Source organism: Myxocyprinus asiaticus, chromosome 15 (genome assembly GCF_019703515.2).
Source record: "Myxocyprinus asiaticus isolate MX2 ecotype Aquarium Trade chromosome 15, UBuf_Myxa_2, whole genome shotgun sequence".
NCBI lineage: Eukaryota > Metazoa > Chordata > Actinopteri > Cypriniformes > Catostomidae > Myxocyprinus > Myxocyprinus asiaticus.
In genome coordinates this window covers 20583841-20600116 of record NC_059358.1, presented here as the reverse complement: position 1 = coordinate 20600116, position 16276 = coordinate 20583841, and the positions used below count along the sequence as shown (strand labels likewise).

General features: G+C 37.6%; 2 protein-coding genes across 4 annotated transcripts in view; one reads left to right on the top strand and one right to left on the bottom strand.

Annotated features, from left to right (window-relative positions):
* The first annotated feature begins 3681 nt into the window (after nt 1–3681).
* On the top strand, nt 3682–9261 carry LOC127452578 (hyaluronan and proteoglycan link protein 2-like). The gene is made up of 6 exons (XM_051718140.1): nt 3682–3818; nt 3920–4017; nt 4183–4542; nt 5211–5327; nt 5569–5751; nt 7065–9261. Exons 2-6 carry the CDS (start codon nt 3939–3941, stop codon nt 7340–7342), a joined length of 1017 nt encoding a protein of 338 aa, XP_051574100.1. The 5' UTR covers nt 3682–3818; nt 3920–3938; the 3' UTR covers nt 7343–9261.
* A 135-nt stretch (nt 9262–9396) lies between these two features.
* The window catches only part of LOC127452572 (brevican core protein-like), a 30729-nt gene continuing 23849 nt past the window's right edge, over nt 9397–16276 (bottom strand). For all 3 annotated transcript variants that reach the window (XM_051718130.1, XM_051718131.1, XM_051718132.1), the window contains 7 exons: nt 13835–14830; nt 12337–12444; nt 11990–12148; nt 11254–11336; nt 10615–10759; nt 10350–10532; nt 9397–9899 (listed from right to left, as the gene is read on the bottom strand). In XM_051718130.1, coding sequence (XP_051574090.1) covers nt 9781–9899; nt 10350–10532; nt 10615–10759; nt 11254–11336; nt 11990–12148; nt 12337–12444; nt 13835–14830 — 1793 coding nt within the window. In that variant the 3' untranslated portion in view covers nt 9397–9780. The remainder of the gene's footprint in view (nt 9900–10349; nt 10533–10614; nt 10760–11253; nt 11337–11989; nt 12149–12336; nt 12445–13834; nt 14831–16276) is intronic.

Sequence of the window (16276 nt, the reverse complement as noted above, 5' to 3'; positions counted from 1 at the left end):
TGACTTACCTGCTACTGTCCATACAGAGAGAGATGTAACATGTTTGATTATGACAGACCCACATAGATATCTGATCAGTGATGGGCGTTGATAAGGGTGTTAAAACTAAACAGAGATCTTAGCGCTGTGTACAAATTGTGGTTACACTTATTATTTTAAAACAGTTTATTTGATTTGTTCAGATATGAGCATAATAGGACTGAACTTACAGTATTATCCAGTTTCCATGAACACAGTAATGCAATACTGGTAGAACTTGTTTGATGGAAAGATTTGGGACACATAGCAAAATGATGTAAGGGGGTGGCGGTGAGGGTGCTGAGCCAGAAGGGTACAGCAAGCTTAGACTTGATATCAGAGTTAGGCAAGACCGTTATCCTCTGGGGCAAATCTGTAATTTGTCAACCACTGTCTCTTTTAGCTGAGAGTGCATGCATCATCAAAACTAAACAACCTTGACTTGAACCCCACTTTCCCAGGGGCTGGGTTAACATGAGATTAAACAGTGAGACCGGATACGTGTGTATGTGTGTGCATGTCTGTGCATGTGTTGGGGGTTCGTTATGATGGTCATTGATCAACTGATGTATATTGGCATACATTTAATAACTGTGATCTGTGATAATCACTTGCCTGATTGCCTAAAATGTACAGGTGCATCTCAATAAATTAGAATGTCATGGAAAAGTTCATTTATTTCAGTAATTCAACTCAAATTGTGAAACTTGTGTATTAAATTAATTCAATGCACACAGACTGAAGTAGTTTAAGTCTTTGGTTCTTTTAATTGTGATGATTTTGGCTCACATTTAACAAAAACCCACCAATTCACTATCTCAAAAAATTAGAATACATCATAAGACCAATAAAAATATACTTCTGGAAAGTATGTTAATTTACTGTATATGTACTCAATACTTGGCAGGGGCTCATTTTGCTTTAATTACTGCCTCAATTCGGCGTGGCATGGAGGTGATCAGTTTGTGGCACTGCTGAGGTGGTATGGAAGCCCAGGTTTCTTTGACAGTGGCCTTCAGCTCATCTGCATTTTTTGGTCTCTTGTTTCTCATTTTCCTCTTGACAATACCCCATAGATTCTCTATGGGGTTCTGGTCTGGTGAGTTTGCTGGCCAGTCAAGCACACCAAGACCATGGTCATTTAACCAACTTTTGGTGCTTTTGGCAGTGTGGGCAGGTGCCAAATCCTGCTGGAAAATGAAATCAGCATCTTTAAAAAGCTGGTCAGCAGAAGGAAGCATGAAGTGCTCCAAAATGTCTTGGTAAACGGGTGCAGTGACTTTGGTTTTCAAAAAACACAATGGACCAACACCAGCAGATGACATTGCACCCCAAATCATCACAGACTGTGGAAACTTAACACTGGACTTCAAGCAACTTGGGCTATGAGCTTCTCCACCTTTCCTCCAGACTCTAGGACCTTGGTTTCCAAATGAAATACAAAACTTGCTCTCATCTGAAAAGAGGACTTTGGACCACTGGGCAACAGTCCAGTTCTTCTTCTCCTTAGCCCAGGTAAGACGCCTCTGACGTTGTCTTTGGTTCAGGAGTGGCTTAACAAGAGGAATACGACAACTGTAGCCAAATTCCTTGACATGTCTGTGTGTGGTGGCTCTTGATGCCTTGACCCCAGCCTCAGTCCATTCCTTGTGAAGTTCACCCAAATTCTTGAATCGATTTTGCTTGACAATCCTCATAAGGCTGCGGTTCTCTCGGTTGGTTGTGCATCTTTTTCTTCCACACTTTTTCCTTCCATTCAACTTTCTGTTAACATGCTTGGATACAGCACTCTGTGAACAGCCAGCTTCTTTGGCAATGAATGTTTGTGGCTTACCCTCCTTGTGAAGGGTGTCAATGATTGTCTTCTGGACAACTGTCAGATCAGCAGTCTTCCCCATGATTGTGTAGCCTAGTGAACCAAACTGAGAGACCATTTTGAAGGCTCAGGAAACCTTTGCAGGTGTTTTGAGTTGATTAGCTGATTGGCATGTCACCATATTCTAATTTTTTGAATTGGTGGGTTTTTGTTAAATGTGAGCCAAAATCATCACAATTAAAAGAACCAAAGACTTAAACTACTTCAGTCTGTGTGCATTGAATTTATTTAATACACAAGTTTAACAATTTGAGTTGAATTACTGAAATAAATGAACTTTTCCACGACATTCTAATTTATTGAGATGCACCTGTATATTGGTGAATAAAAAACAATACTGCACTTTATGTAAGAAGTTTTGAAATTTAGGACTGGTGTGGTGACTGGGAGTGTGTGAAAGAGAGAGAGAGAGAGAGAGAGAGAGAGAGAGAGAGAGAGAGGGAAAACAGACAGAGAGTGAAACAAAGGTCACCTAGACATGCCTTTGTGAACACAAACAGTTGAAGATGACAAAAAGGCCCATTGATGGAGCAGTACAATGCAAAGTACACTGAGAAATGCATGAATTGTATTATATCGTTTCTCCACCAACTGCTTGTTTCCTTTTCGTGTTTGCACGCTCACTGCTGTCCTTGGTTCAATGCTGGGGGAGTTTAGTGACAAAGCCATCATTGTGCTCCCAGGTTAGTGAGAGACAGAGAGAGAAAAGAGAGGACAAACTGGGGCCCATTCCAATTTCTCTTTCTTTTCCAGCAGTGAAAAATTGTCAACTAATTTAAATGGCTAAAACTGACTGCGATCATTACTTTACCAATGCAACCAATTATGACTGCACAACCTGATATGAACAGACTGGTCAGATGAGACTGTCTAAATGTTACTCTTTAAAGGAATATAACAGCTTCAGTAGTTGAGCTTAATCGGCAGCATTTGTGGCATAATGTTAAATACTACAAAAATTAATTTGACATCCCTCTTTTCCTTTAAAAAAAAAAAAAAAATCTGGGTTATAGTGACACTCTTACAGTGGAAGTGAATGGGGCCAATCTGTAAACATTAAAATACTCACTGTTTCAAAAGTATAGCCACATGAAGTAAACAATATTTGTTTTAACAGGATTTTAGTGTGACTAAATCGCTTACTAAACTTTCTGTCTAAAATTATATAAAATTTTACAACTTTGTTGCCATGACAACGTAAGGCTGTAAACCCTAAAACCACCACACAAATTTCAATTTAAACAACTCAAATAACACACAAGTTTGAACTGAAGAATTAATGTTTATGTTTTTATACAGTTATAAGCTTCACATTTCTGCCTTTTAACTCTCCAAAAATGGGCCTCATTGTAAGTGCCTCACTGTAATCTCAATTTTGTCTTTTTTGAGAAAAGAAGGGACAAGTCAAAATGTATTTTTGTGGTAATCCACATTATGCCACAAATGCTGTTGATTAAGCTTAACTTGTATTGAACCAGGAATATTTCTTAAACATATTCATACATTTTCAAGCAAGAAACGTTGTTTTGCTCAGAAGCCTGTTACATTCTGATTTAATTATTCAAATAAAATGACTGAATGAAAAGAAACTATAAAAGTTTGCCTGTGGGAAAGTGCTAGCTGATGACAACCAGTTGTCTCTATCATCTAAATGCAGGTTTCCTGATTTCAGGTGTTCTTGATTCGCCTTGTCGCTACGAGGAACAATGGGAGTCTGTGTGATTCTCATTAACATCTGGAGCAGAGGAGAGAAAAGCCTGCTAACACATCCAACCCTTGCCAGATGACCCTGATCGGTGTGCCTGTCCACTGTAGCCTAAGCAACTGTGGAACAACTTTGGAAGAAAAGATATGGTTTAAATGTGACTCATCTTTTTCTGGATATCGTCATTTTTAGATTGAAGAAAAGAGGCTGAAGACTGAGGTGTTATTTCATTTTCTTAACAGCTTTATGTTTACTTGCAGTGCATTAGCAAATTGTGGAGCAATAATTAAACTCTAACCATCATCATTATGTTGTTTTAGGGAAATAGTGAATTCCACAATGAACTGTATAGCTCTCCTGGTGGTTACTTTCTGTTGTGTCTCTTGGACCTCTGCAAAGTACCACCACCATGATCAAGGTAGGTAATGTCTTCTCTAAACTACAGTTAATACTAAAGACTACAGACTGTGATAACAAAATAAACATTGTTTGAAAGCCATTATGCTACTTTTCTAAATGTTTCTGAACATATTTTAAAGTGTAATATTTAACTACACAATGTTTTCACAACATGTTTTTGCAGAGAAGGACAAAGAACTTAAGTACCTATTGGAACCACTGGTGTATGCTGAGGTCACTGCCCGTCGTGGACAAGCAGTTATTTTGCCCTGTATGATGAGGTTCAAACTACCGCACTACAGAGTAAAGTGGACTAAGATTGAACCCCTCAGTCGAGGAGTGGAAAATATAGTGCTCATCACGAATGGACATGCGGATAAGCAGTATGGTTCAATCGGGCCTCGAGCTTCTCTTCAACGTGCACACGATCTGGATGTTTCCCTCCGCCTCACCGATCTGGAGCTGGAAGATGATGGTAGTTATCGCTGCGAACTGATTGACGGAATTGAAGATGAAATTGTCATCCTTACTCTGAGGATTGAAGGTGGGACAGTCAATCAAAACTATAATGATTTTGTGTTTATTTGTGCAGACGTGGTGACAGTGAGTTTTCTTATTTAAAATCACTAAACGTGACTGTCAATAAGTTAAAACGCCCTATGCCAGTTGTAATCCATGGGTTTCCAACCTTTCAGGACATTTTACCTTTGAATGTTGGTCGTTTTGTAGTTTGCAAGCAAATTTTATGTAGGCTACTGTTCATCATGCTTTGTTCAGTCTTTTTTGCCTCACAACAAATCGCTTTTTATTATTATTATTATTTTTTGGAATGACTCTTTTAAGTGATCGAATCGTTCTCATTCAGTTCCATTGTGTCAGTTGTGAACAACCCATTGGAGTTAATGAATGATTCAATGACCATTGATTCAATGACTCACTCATACCATATAAAAGATGTAAAGATGTCAGCTTATCAGTGAGCCTATTGTGCAAAAATGGTTACTGAATGAATTGGTGAACAAATCTAAATGAATATGGTGAGCGGATTAAAAAAACTCAAAAATCTGGACTGAATTAAAATTCCCACCACTATAAAACACCATAATTACCTCACAGGTCGAAGACCCCTAATAAAATTCAAAGCTTTTAAATAATTTATAAATATATAATATATTACGTTATATTAAACGATAAATTGTTCATGCATTTCAGGGGTTGTATTTCCTTACCAAAGCTACCACAGTCGGTACAGATTTACTTACTTTGATGCAAAAGAGGCTTGTGCAGAACAGGATGCAGTACTTGCCACCTACAAGCAGCTTTATCGCGGTAAGAATGTAATATTTACATGCGTTATTGATCATTTACTTTGAAAAATTCTTAGCAAGTTTTAGTTATCTTTCCACTGGCTTTGAGCATTCACTTGGCATAAACACAGTATTGTCCAAAGATTAATTTGACATCTAAAGACTGAGATGTCCAGACATATAGCATCTTTGTAGTCTGTGTTTTGTGCTTTGCAATTTAATTCAATCTGGGATATTCTTATATATATGTTCCTGCTTTGCAGCTTGGACTGAAGGATTGGACTGGTGTAATGCTGGATGGCTGAATGATGGAACTGTCAGTTACCCAATCCTTCACCCACGGCAGGCCTGTGGAGGTGATCTCCTACCAGGTATCCGAAGTTATGGGCCCCGTCACAGAATACGGGAACAGTATGATGCTTTCTGCTTCACCTCTACAACCAAGGGTCAGTTAATGTGGATTCTAGCGTGAATGGGATTCAGATTATTTGAGCATTAAATGGCATTAAAAAAGAAAAAGATCATGATGGCATCTGAAATTCAAGTCCTAGTTGGAAGGTAATTGTTTCACATAGGGACATGAGGTAATTACAGCATTTACAGCTAGGGGCTAGTCATTATTGCCATCCGAATGCAAAATGTCTGTGTTTTTCTCCCACCACCTGAGAAAATTCATGGCCGAATTATCCACTGGTTTTTGACAAACACCAGAATCGTGTGGTAATTAAATTTCTGTCCGAATCCATATCTCTTTGTGAAGTTTTAAAGCAGGAATCAATCCAAAAATTGTTTGAGAAATTGAAAGCAGGAGCAAAGCACTCCATATTCACTCTATCTACACTTTAGCATGATTTTAAACATATTTGCATAGCCTATATCTAAAAATTTATTTTCTCAAAATACACAGGATGCAGTTTGTGGACTGAGGATTTTTTCTCCAGATATCATCATATGGAACAAGCAAGCGCAAGTAAACTCATGAGATTCTCGACTTGTAGGCATATGTGCCAACCCAACGCGTTGACCATGTGAGAAGCAAATTTCCAGTTTTGAAGGATCACAAGTCTCGCTACTCCAATGTGAATTAATTGGCTCCTTAATCACAGAGGAGCCATGGAAATTTTCTTTTACAGACCTCTTCCTGAGAAACAATTACCGTCCATATAGGGCTACAGATGACATGAGATTTTATTTGATAGATTCTATAAATCTATAGATTTATGTACTTGGAAAGACCCTTATCTGGGCCAATTTTCCAACACCCATGTAACTAGATTCATGATGGTCCTTTGCTTAAACAACTGTTGTTTGACAGGTAAATTGAAACCCTAGTGCAAGGAGACTCTAGGAGAGATCTTTCCTGTTGCTGTTTAAAACAAAGGCCCATTAGAAACACAGAGTTGCTGTTTGTTTCCCCAATAGCCTAGGAGAGACGCACACAATCAGCTCTCGTTTTTGTGTTCACAAAAGACAGAAGAGTCTGTTACTCTGTTGAGTGACATTTGAGCTCCCACTATGCCCACATGAGACTGGCTGTTGTATATATTGCACTGGAAAGTTGAATGCCACTGACAGAGACTGCTAAGTTCCATTGGTTGTTCAGATCACAGTTCTTCCCTTGACTTGAAAAATAATAGTTATGAGGGTTATTGTTATGCATATTAAACATAGTTATTATATTTTTGCTAATTTTGTAAATGCATGAATGTTTAAAAATATTTACATAGTGAGTAACCCCCTCTCTTTTTTCTATTCCCAGGCTCTGTGTTTTACATTCCGGGGCCACTGAATTTTGTTGAGGCGGAACATGCCTGCAGACATGAGGGTGCCGATCTAGCGAGAGTTGGTCAGGTCTACTCCTCCTGGAAGTTTCTGGGGCTGGACCACTGTGATGGAGGCTGGCTGCTTGATGGCAGTGTACGATTCCCTATCATCAACCCAAGGGAACATTGTGGAGGGATTACAGAACAGGGCGTTCGTAGCTTTGGGTATCCCAGCAAAAGTTTACGTCTTTATGGGGCTTATTGCTACAGGTAACTGCTGCCATATCAACCTAAAGGGTAGCACTTTACCTCTTACAGGTGAACTACTGTACCATAAGAGGTGGTTCTGTAGGGCTTACTCTTACAGGTAGCCTACCATTCATGTGTGCAGAACACAAGCATATGGGCACCACTACAGGCTCTCTGCAGTGCAGTACTGCAGGTAAGGGAATGTATGAGCAACAATTAGCATTTTAGGTTACAGTTAGCATTTATAGATAATTGTCTGGGTAATATCACAGCTCAGTTTAGAACAGCCCTGCAGAATGTAAATTGCTTTTAAGCTAAAACATATTCTTCTTGGGAAATTTCAATTTCAAGAATGATAGTAACTCCACTTAAACTCCAGCTAAAATTACTGCTAGTTCCATATTCATTTCAAAATGCTAACTCATCTTCAACAACAGACTGTGTTCACATATGCAGTATTGCAGTTTTGTTCACAAGAGCAAAAGCAACAGGTACTAAAAGTTTGGTGGCAGTGTTTATCACACTTAGTGGCTGTGGTGTTCCAGTAAAACATAAGGTCTGAGATGACAATTTACAGCGTAAGCTACTAGCAGCAAGAACAATATATAAACCAAGTCTAACAATTATTCAATTGTTGTATTTATAATAAAATCCATAGGAGATGTCTGCTAGTTTCTGCTATATTTCTGTTAGTATAACATTTGAGCAAGAGACCAGACACATATATCTATCTTACAGCATTGTGTACACAAGTAAGTTGTTACTTTAGTCACTTTATAGATTTCACAATTTTTACAAAAAAATTAAAAGAGTCTTTTTAAAAAAAGAGGGGGAAAAGAACTTTATTAATTTTGTTAGCATTTGTTTTGTTTTGTTTTGTTTTTTTTTTCAAATCCAGAGGAACACAGTGTCCTAAATGATGTATATGTGGCACCATATACCGGATGGTACCCCATAATTAGATTTGTATTTGCTTATTTTAGCACTGTCAAAGAACAAAATTGTAAATATAATTACTAATGACAATACCTAATGTGGATTTATACATATTCAGTTTGTCCTTTGTATCACTTATAAAATACATACAAATGCAGTGTTTCTAAACTATGACAAAAAGCAATCAAGTAAAAACAATTCCCATGAATCCACTTCACAAATGTATAAGACATTACCTAGTGATGCTAGTTAGAATGTTAACCACAGATTATCTAATTCTAGTGTTAATCTAATTCCTTATAACCAAGACTACACATATATTTAAATATTTTTTGTTTATTTGTGATTCAGCCAAACAAGTCTGCCAAATTTAGTGAAATTACATGTGACTGCAAGACAATCTGTAAGCACATTTAAACCTTTTTTTGTTGTTGTGATTGCTTGGAATGTAATTCATTTGATGTTTCTATAGTGATGAAATACACCCTGGTTTCAGGCCATCAAAAACTAAAATGTGATTTTGTTAGTGGTGCTTCTCTGAAATGTATAGTAGTAGTCTGTCTAAAATGGCCATTCCCCAAGAGTGTGCCATAATCCTGAAAAACAGAGCACCATCTTCTCTTAAAAAAAAGATTCGATCTAGACTTGGGTTTAGAACTCACAAACATTTGTGCATTGTATAAAGAATCTACCCTGTTTCACAAAGCTTCACTGACCCAACATTTTGACATACATCAACAAACAAAAGGGATAGGTTTGTGTCTTACCTGACTTGAATGGCAGGGCTTGCAATGCCTTACATGCCTGTGGCAATAGGCAAAAGTTGAAAATGCACCTATTTAATCACACTAGTTTATTTATTAATTATTATTTATTTATTTTACATTAATTCCAATATTCTAATACCAACAGAAAGTATACAAATATTCTTATGTATTACAGAAAACTGTGTCCACAAAAAAAAAAAAAAAAAAAAAAAATGTTGGGTCTTCCATTTTAGTCTATGAATTCCTGAACTTATGTTGAGCCTTGATTGGCAAACAATTCTAAGTAACACAAGACATAGTGAATGATTGGTGATGACTGGTATATTTAGGCACTACAGGGCAATAATGTGAAACAATGAACATGATTCAGACCAGCTGAGGTTAGAGAGCATTTATTTCATTGGTTTATCTTATAATTTACTAAAAAAAGAAAAAAAGGAGCGATAAAAAAGGATGAAATGAAATGTGCTTGGTCCAACAATTTTGCGCTTTTTCATCAAGTGTGCTTATAAAAAATTAGGGTTACAGTTAAATGTGCTTTTATCTTAGAGTTACAAAGCATGTAACTCAGTGTCATGGTGTACACAAAGGGAAATGAAGTAGAAAAGAACTTAGTTAAGGTGGGACAGATTTCCTATATTAACATTGCTGTTATATGAAGAATATGGCGGGGTTGACAAATGAAAGTCTCTAAGGAGGATAAATGAAGGAATGACATGATAAGGAGGGAATGAAAAACAGAACAAAGAAAACATTTGTTTTAAAAGTTCCATTTTATATCCAAATATTCAGGTGTTGTTTTTTCTGTTGTTGTATCTTCTATGACTATTTCCTTGTTCTGACCAGTGGGCCATGTTACCAGTTCTCCATTTGAGTGCGCTGGTCCCACAGTGAGCAAAATACATGAAACAAATATGAAACAATAAGCAATTTGGATTCAATGATCTTAGGCACGTGTATTATAATATTCAAATACTGACTTTTCAAATAATGATGTTACATTACATCAGCAATTTATAGCCCAGCAATTTTTCATAATCTCCCACTATATGTATCATGTATGCATCCAATAAAAATGAATCCCTGTTGTACTATCTAGGTAATATATACTGTAAATGTTGATGTACACTGCATTTTGAAATGTGGGAAATGTTTTACATTGCAATTTAAATGTTCAGTTTATTTTGTGATATTACCTGCTTGACTAATTTGACATGTACTGTACATCACCCCACCATGTTTGGCTTCTAGTAAGTGAGGTGGGGAGGGAACTATATTACAGGGAGCTGCTCGGAAAGGTACCCTCTAAGACATAATTCATTTTCTCACCTGGTGTACAAGTGATTTGAGGCTCCTCCCACTGTCCGTTGATCTGACATGTGATGACAGGGTTCTGTCTCTGGATGAAGCCTGACTCACAGTAGTAGCGCACCTGTGAATTTGCCCTGTATTTCAGTTGCCGCCGTCCAAACATCTTAGCGTGGAGCACAAGAGGGGGCTGGCCACAGAATGCTGATAAAGACAAACCAGTATAGATGATGAAACTTGTCCCTCCACTGGACTGCAGTGCCCCTGCAGAAGGGGATGTACTCACCAATGCCCTTCTTGCAGGTATAGGAGAGCTGGTAGTTACAAGGGATATCACTCCAACGCCCATCATCATACCACACCATGACAACACAATCCTCCCCTGACAGGAAGTAGCTGTCTGGTTGTCCACGATACCAGTTCTCATATAGCTGATTGAGAAAGAGATGGAGAAAGCAGGAACAATCAGAAAGAGAATGAGTCATAAATAAAGAGAAAAGGTAGATTGGATGGCTGCCAGAGAGAGATAAATACAAAATGATCTACAGTATGAAATCAGTAAACTAGACAGATTAATAATATTTTAGATGTTTCACAAGTGCCTGATTTTTATTTAGAAGGCTCTGACAAGTGTGAAATTGACATATTCCTTGTCACTTTTCTTCAACGGAGTTGTAATAACTAGTAATAAAAAATAAATAAAAATAAAATAAAGTATGCAAACTTCGAAAAAAATACCAGACAGTATAGCATCCTTTGGATTACCAATTTCAAAGTTCTTTGATTTGGGACACACAATTTCTAATCTCACCTTCAATTTAGGATGAATAATACTGTTTGAGTTGGAATGCAGATCTAATGAAAAATCTGATATTATTTTGTCATGTTTTCAAAGAAAACCAGACACTGACATTGGTATACTCACCAGTGGGCTTCCATCTGACCAACGGAAATCTCCCTCAATGGTCTTGTCATTGAGACCAGTCCATTGATATTCCCTGTATTTATCTATGGAAAAAGAAAAGCACAGAGACCCCAAATAACCAGCATACACTGACAAAAGGACAAAACAGATTCTAATTCCAGCGAAACACCCGGATGCAGCTTATTCAACAGATACTCACAGGCCCTTACACACTTGACCCTCAATCACTCACATGAATAAAGGAGGTGACGTGTTCAAAGCACTTCAACAATTTGGTGATTCTACAGAGTTGCAGAACAGAATGCAGGAACTCTCAATATTATGTCAACAAACCTCGTCATTTACTGAGTTCCTTTATGTACTGTAGGCAAAACATGCTGAAGCAGTTTGACACACCGCATTTTGACTATACTTTTTGTGTGTACTGGACTCAACCACTTTAAAGACATATAAATCAATCAGTCAAGCTGTGAACAACTGGCATAATTTCCAGTTAACAGTAAAAGGTATGTTTTTCACCACTTTTATACAATGCTGTATTCATTGTTTTCATAGCGCATTCCTACAATTTTTCCAATTCTGCCATGCATCAACTGATCACTTAACCTGATAGTGGCACCTGATGAAAACTATTCTGTGTTTTTTCCAAGTTTAAACCTTTAACATCATACGATAAAGTCAGCCTGATCGGATCAGCAGGAAAGGGCCACTTCTGAGAACTGCTGTTCAGACGTACCATTGATGAACTCCTGTTCCTCAGGTGACATAACAGAGACCAAATGCCCACCACACATACGACAGTGCTGCTCTGCCACCTCCCATTTCTGCCGTTTGGTGAAATATTTGTAACAGAAGCCTTGGAACTTTTGCCAGTCTGGTTCACAGTACTCCAGATCTTTGTAGGGAGAGACAAGAACCATGAAAAGAGAGTAAAAATTAAACAGCATTATGGGATTTTTGATTTTTAAGAATGTAGTCTTAAAGTAGTCTTAAAGGTTTTTCAGTATTGCAGTCTGTCATGAAGACACTGCAGTTAGTTTGATAATTACTCAACAAGTATAATGAGGTGTACAGGTAACTCACCTGTCTGGCAAAAGTCTCCTCCATAGGTTGCTAGACAGAGACACTTAGGACCAGTTCCACTGTCCACACAGGTGCCTCCATTTTCACAAGGGTTCTCCATACATGCATCTAAAAGGCCAACCACAAGTTGTTACAGATGACATGAAATATTGCTAATTTAAATTAAATCCCCTTCAGTGCTCTTAGGTGAAGGACAAAAATTATTTTTTTATCCTTCAAGGTCATACTAACCACAAGATGGTGCTACTATGCAGGACAAAGCCTTGTAAAGTTCAAAGAACATGCTAGCTCTAAAACATGGGGCTCTATTTGGTTCTATTGTAGCAACACCAGTAACACTGCCTGTTTTTTCTCTAATTGTTCTGTTATTGTTTTCTTGTCATCATGTCCCCACTAAACCAACTCCTACAGTATGCATGATTGAAACTATTTCATGTGATGGGGGTTGCACACACTTCTGATTAATTTTCTTTCTACCTTTATCTGCCTGCAATGTAGTTCTTGAAAAACGTACTAATCGGTTGCTACAGACTAGTGCATGTCAGTTACCAAGTTTCCAATTATTTAAAAGAGATGTGTTGGATGGCGTGTGTGGAATGAGACTGTGCCTCCCTCTGGGAACACATGGTATGTTACTATAAGTATGGTATGGTAAGTAAATTAAAAACCCAATAAATGGTGCGATCACAAACATCTAGCCAGGTAGAAGGCCCTGAGTTTTTGTGAGATTGTGGTTAAAAGCAGCAAAACTGCCTAAAATAATAATCTGAAAGTATTCAGGATGGAATAATAATGTAGTTTGAGAAAACAAGAATGCAGTCAGCATAAAGCAAGCCTTCCTGGTCTCCAGTCAAGGTTTAAACAAAATGGATGCCTTGCAGTCTGAAAGTCTAAAGGAATAATTCAGCCAAAATATAAAATGTTGTCATAATTTATGATTTATGACGTTACAAACCTGTATGACGTTCTTTCTTATGTGGAACACAAAAGCAGATGTTTTAATGAATATTGCAGGTGCACATGAGACGTTTATTCACAGTAGCTCACGTGTTCACGTGAAAACTGTAGCACTAGTGTTAAGCACAATGCAAGTTCTTGCATGAACACACGTGCCAGTGTAAACAAGCTTCTCTAATGCACTCATAAACACACAACACACCACAAATTTTTACTCAGTGTGCCTTAAATTTCAGATTGTTTCACACCAAAATTTATTGAATGCCTTAAGAAGACTCGGAAAATGACGTACACGTCGCATAAACTAATTTATTATCATTTTAGGACTCTTTTTAAGTTTTAAAGTCAGACTATCCACTGCAATTGTATTGAAAAGAAGGGCTGTGATATTCATTAAAGGCATCTCCTTTTGTGTTCCACATAACAAAGAAAAGTTATTGGGTTTGAATCAAGAAAATTATGACAGAATGTATTTTTTGGGTGAGTTACTCTTTTAATATAAACCATGATATTGTTGACTCACATACAATGATTAGTTTACCTAAATTGTTGCCTGTTCTTACCAACACTCTCTGTGTTGGCCTGGGATGCAGAGTGACAGGCTCAGATGGGGTTTTTGTTTCAAAATCATCTTCCATATTTTCAGGGTCTTCTTTTATAGTTATAAGGTCATAATCTTCATTCTTTTCATTACCAGTTGATGTGGTGGATGTCTTTTGAGCTTGGTCTGGCTGCTCAGTGGTGGGGGCATTAGTAGAATCAGATTCACCAAAGGTTTTGATGTTATCAGTAGTAAATGGAGCCTCTCCACTGAATTCTACATCAGCCCGGAACTCCCCTGGCTTTGTAGGAGAAGGCGCAGTGTGCCAGCTGGGTGTTTTGGTCACATCAGGCAGCAATGTGACCTCCAAAGCTGTAGGGGGGTCCACAGTACTTGCTTGCTTTTTCTCATGATCATTGTCTTGTATATCTGTAGGGCTGGAGGGTGTAATGGTGGCCATATTTGAGTATGGGTGCTTAGTAACTGAAGACCAGTTACTTGACAGCTCTCCTCCTGAGGACTCATCCTCATAACTACCATCCAAGCTAAAAGTTACAGTGGAATTATTAAGCTCTGTGGATGTGGTATAAACGTGATTAGGTTCCTCTCCAAGCCCTTCCTGCTTAACCTTCTCCAGATATTCCTCTACAATGCCCAGGCCAGACTGGGTGCTGCTTTCATGGAAGAATCTTTCAGTCTCCCGTGGAGAAATTATTTCTTCCTGTAGAGGCTGACGTGTGGATGGGGTGCCCAACAGGTGAGGCATAGGGGTGGTCAACAGTGTTACAGGCAGGACATCATCATGTTCACCGGAGCCTTCAGATGATTCTGTTTCTTTCACGCTGCCAAGTGTTATGCTCGTAGTCAAGTGATCACTGACATAATCAACTGCACCAAGAGATACAGGAACAGTCTCAGCCGAGATCTCTCCAACATGATGGTCTTCAGAAGTGTTCTGATATATAACACTAGAGTCTTCAAATCTGGATTTAAAACCTGCCAGTGAACAAATAAAACAACAATTGTCATCGAGGGATAAATCAAAAGGTACACCATTATTAGGGGGTAAAAACTCTTTAACCATTAAATGCATACCTCAGATCTTTAATGACCCTGGACCTCATTCCACCCCCTACCTCATCCATTTTTTGGAGTTATACCCCACTTTTTTAGTATTCTCTTTCTCTTACAATCTTGAATCATCTAACAATAAAAAAAATAAATAAATAAAATGCTAAAAATTTAAATAAAATAAAATAAAAAAAAGTACTTTTTCTAATTGTTTAATTACCAAAAGTGTATAGGGTCTTTAGTGGCCCTATCACTGTGTAATAGTGTCACAATATATATTTCCACTTCTATTATTATTTCTTTATTATTGTTTCATATATATATATATATATATATATATATATATATATATATATATATATATATATATATAGATAGATAGATAGATAGATAGATAGATATATATATTAATTTACTAGGGGTGCACCGATCAAAATCGGCCGATATTTGTCTTAAATCCGTGATCGGCCGATTGTGCCTAGATTTAGGGCCGATCTTTTTTGCAGCATGCAGGGAATCACACATACACTGCTCCTCTAATTAATGAGCGCTTGCTCAGCCCTTGAAGCATGACAGGGTGAGCTTTGTATGGTGAGTATATACACAAAGCATAATGTTTTAAATTTACACCCAATATAAAAAAAATATATAATATAAAAAATTTGAAATATTTACGCTGATAAATAAGGCGAAAACGCATCATCACAGTCTGTTAAAAAGGTCTATTATAACAGGTAAATGGCATAAAGAACTAAAAATAAAAAGTCCTGTATTTTAAACCTTCTTTTAACAACTTAAATATTTAAAAGATTGTTTCACTTTCATGGTAATTATGAATGAAAGACATTACAAACAACATCTCTTTTTACGAGAAAATAATGCTTAGACTTCATAGTTTTACACTTGTGCTCGTCATCTAATGATGTGAGAGACTTCAGAAGACACAAGGATGTTTCCGGTAAGGGAACATAGTGAGCAACAATGCTCCCTGATTTTTTCAGTGCATTGTGGGATTTTTTAGGGAGCGAACATAAACTGCAGTACAAAGAGTGTGTTAAACTTCGTGCTGCTGCTGCAACCCTGGCCACGAAGCCTTCGCAGCCCGAAAAGTCTTCTGCCCCGAAACAAAGCGCGTTGCAAGCTTAATTTACCATCTCACATATGGTTTTGACTTACAACTGAACATTTAGCCCACTTCATAGAAAATACAGAGATGTATATCATGTATTGCCATTCAGCCTAAAAATACTAAGATATGATTTTTGTCCATATCGCCTAGCCCTAGTATCCCATATGCTCGTACATGTACTGTACATGTTATACAAGTTATTTGTTTCAGTGATTGACATTTTACATTGCTCTTTGACAAAA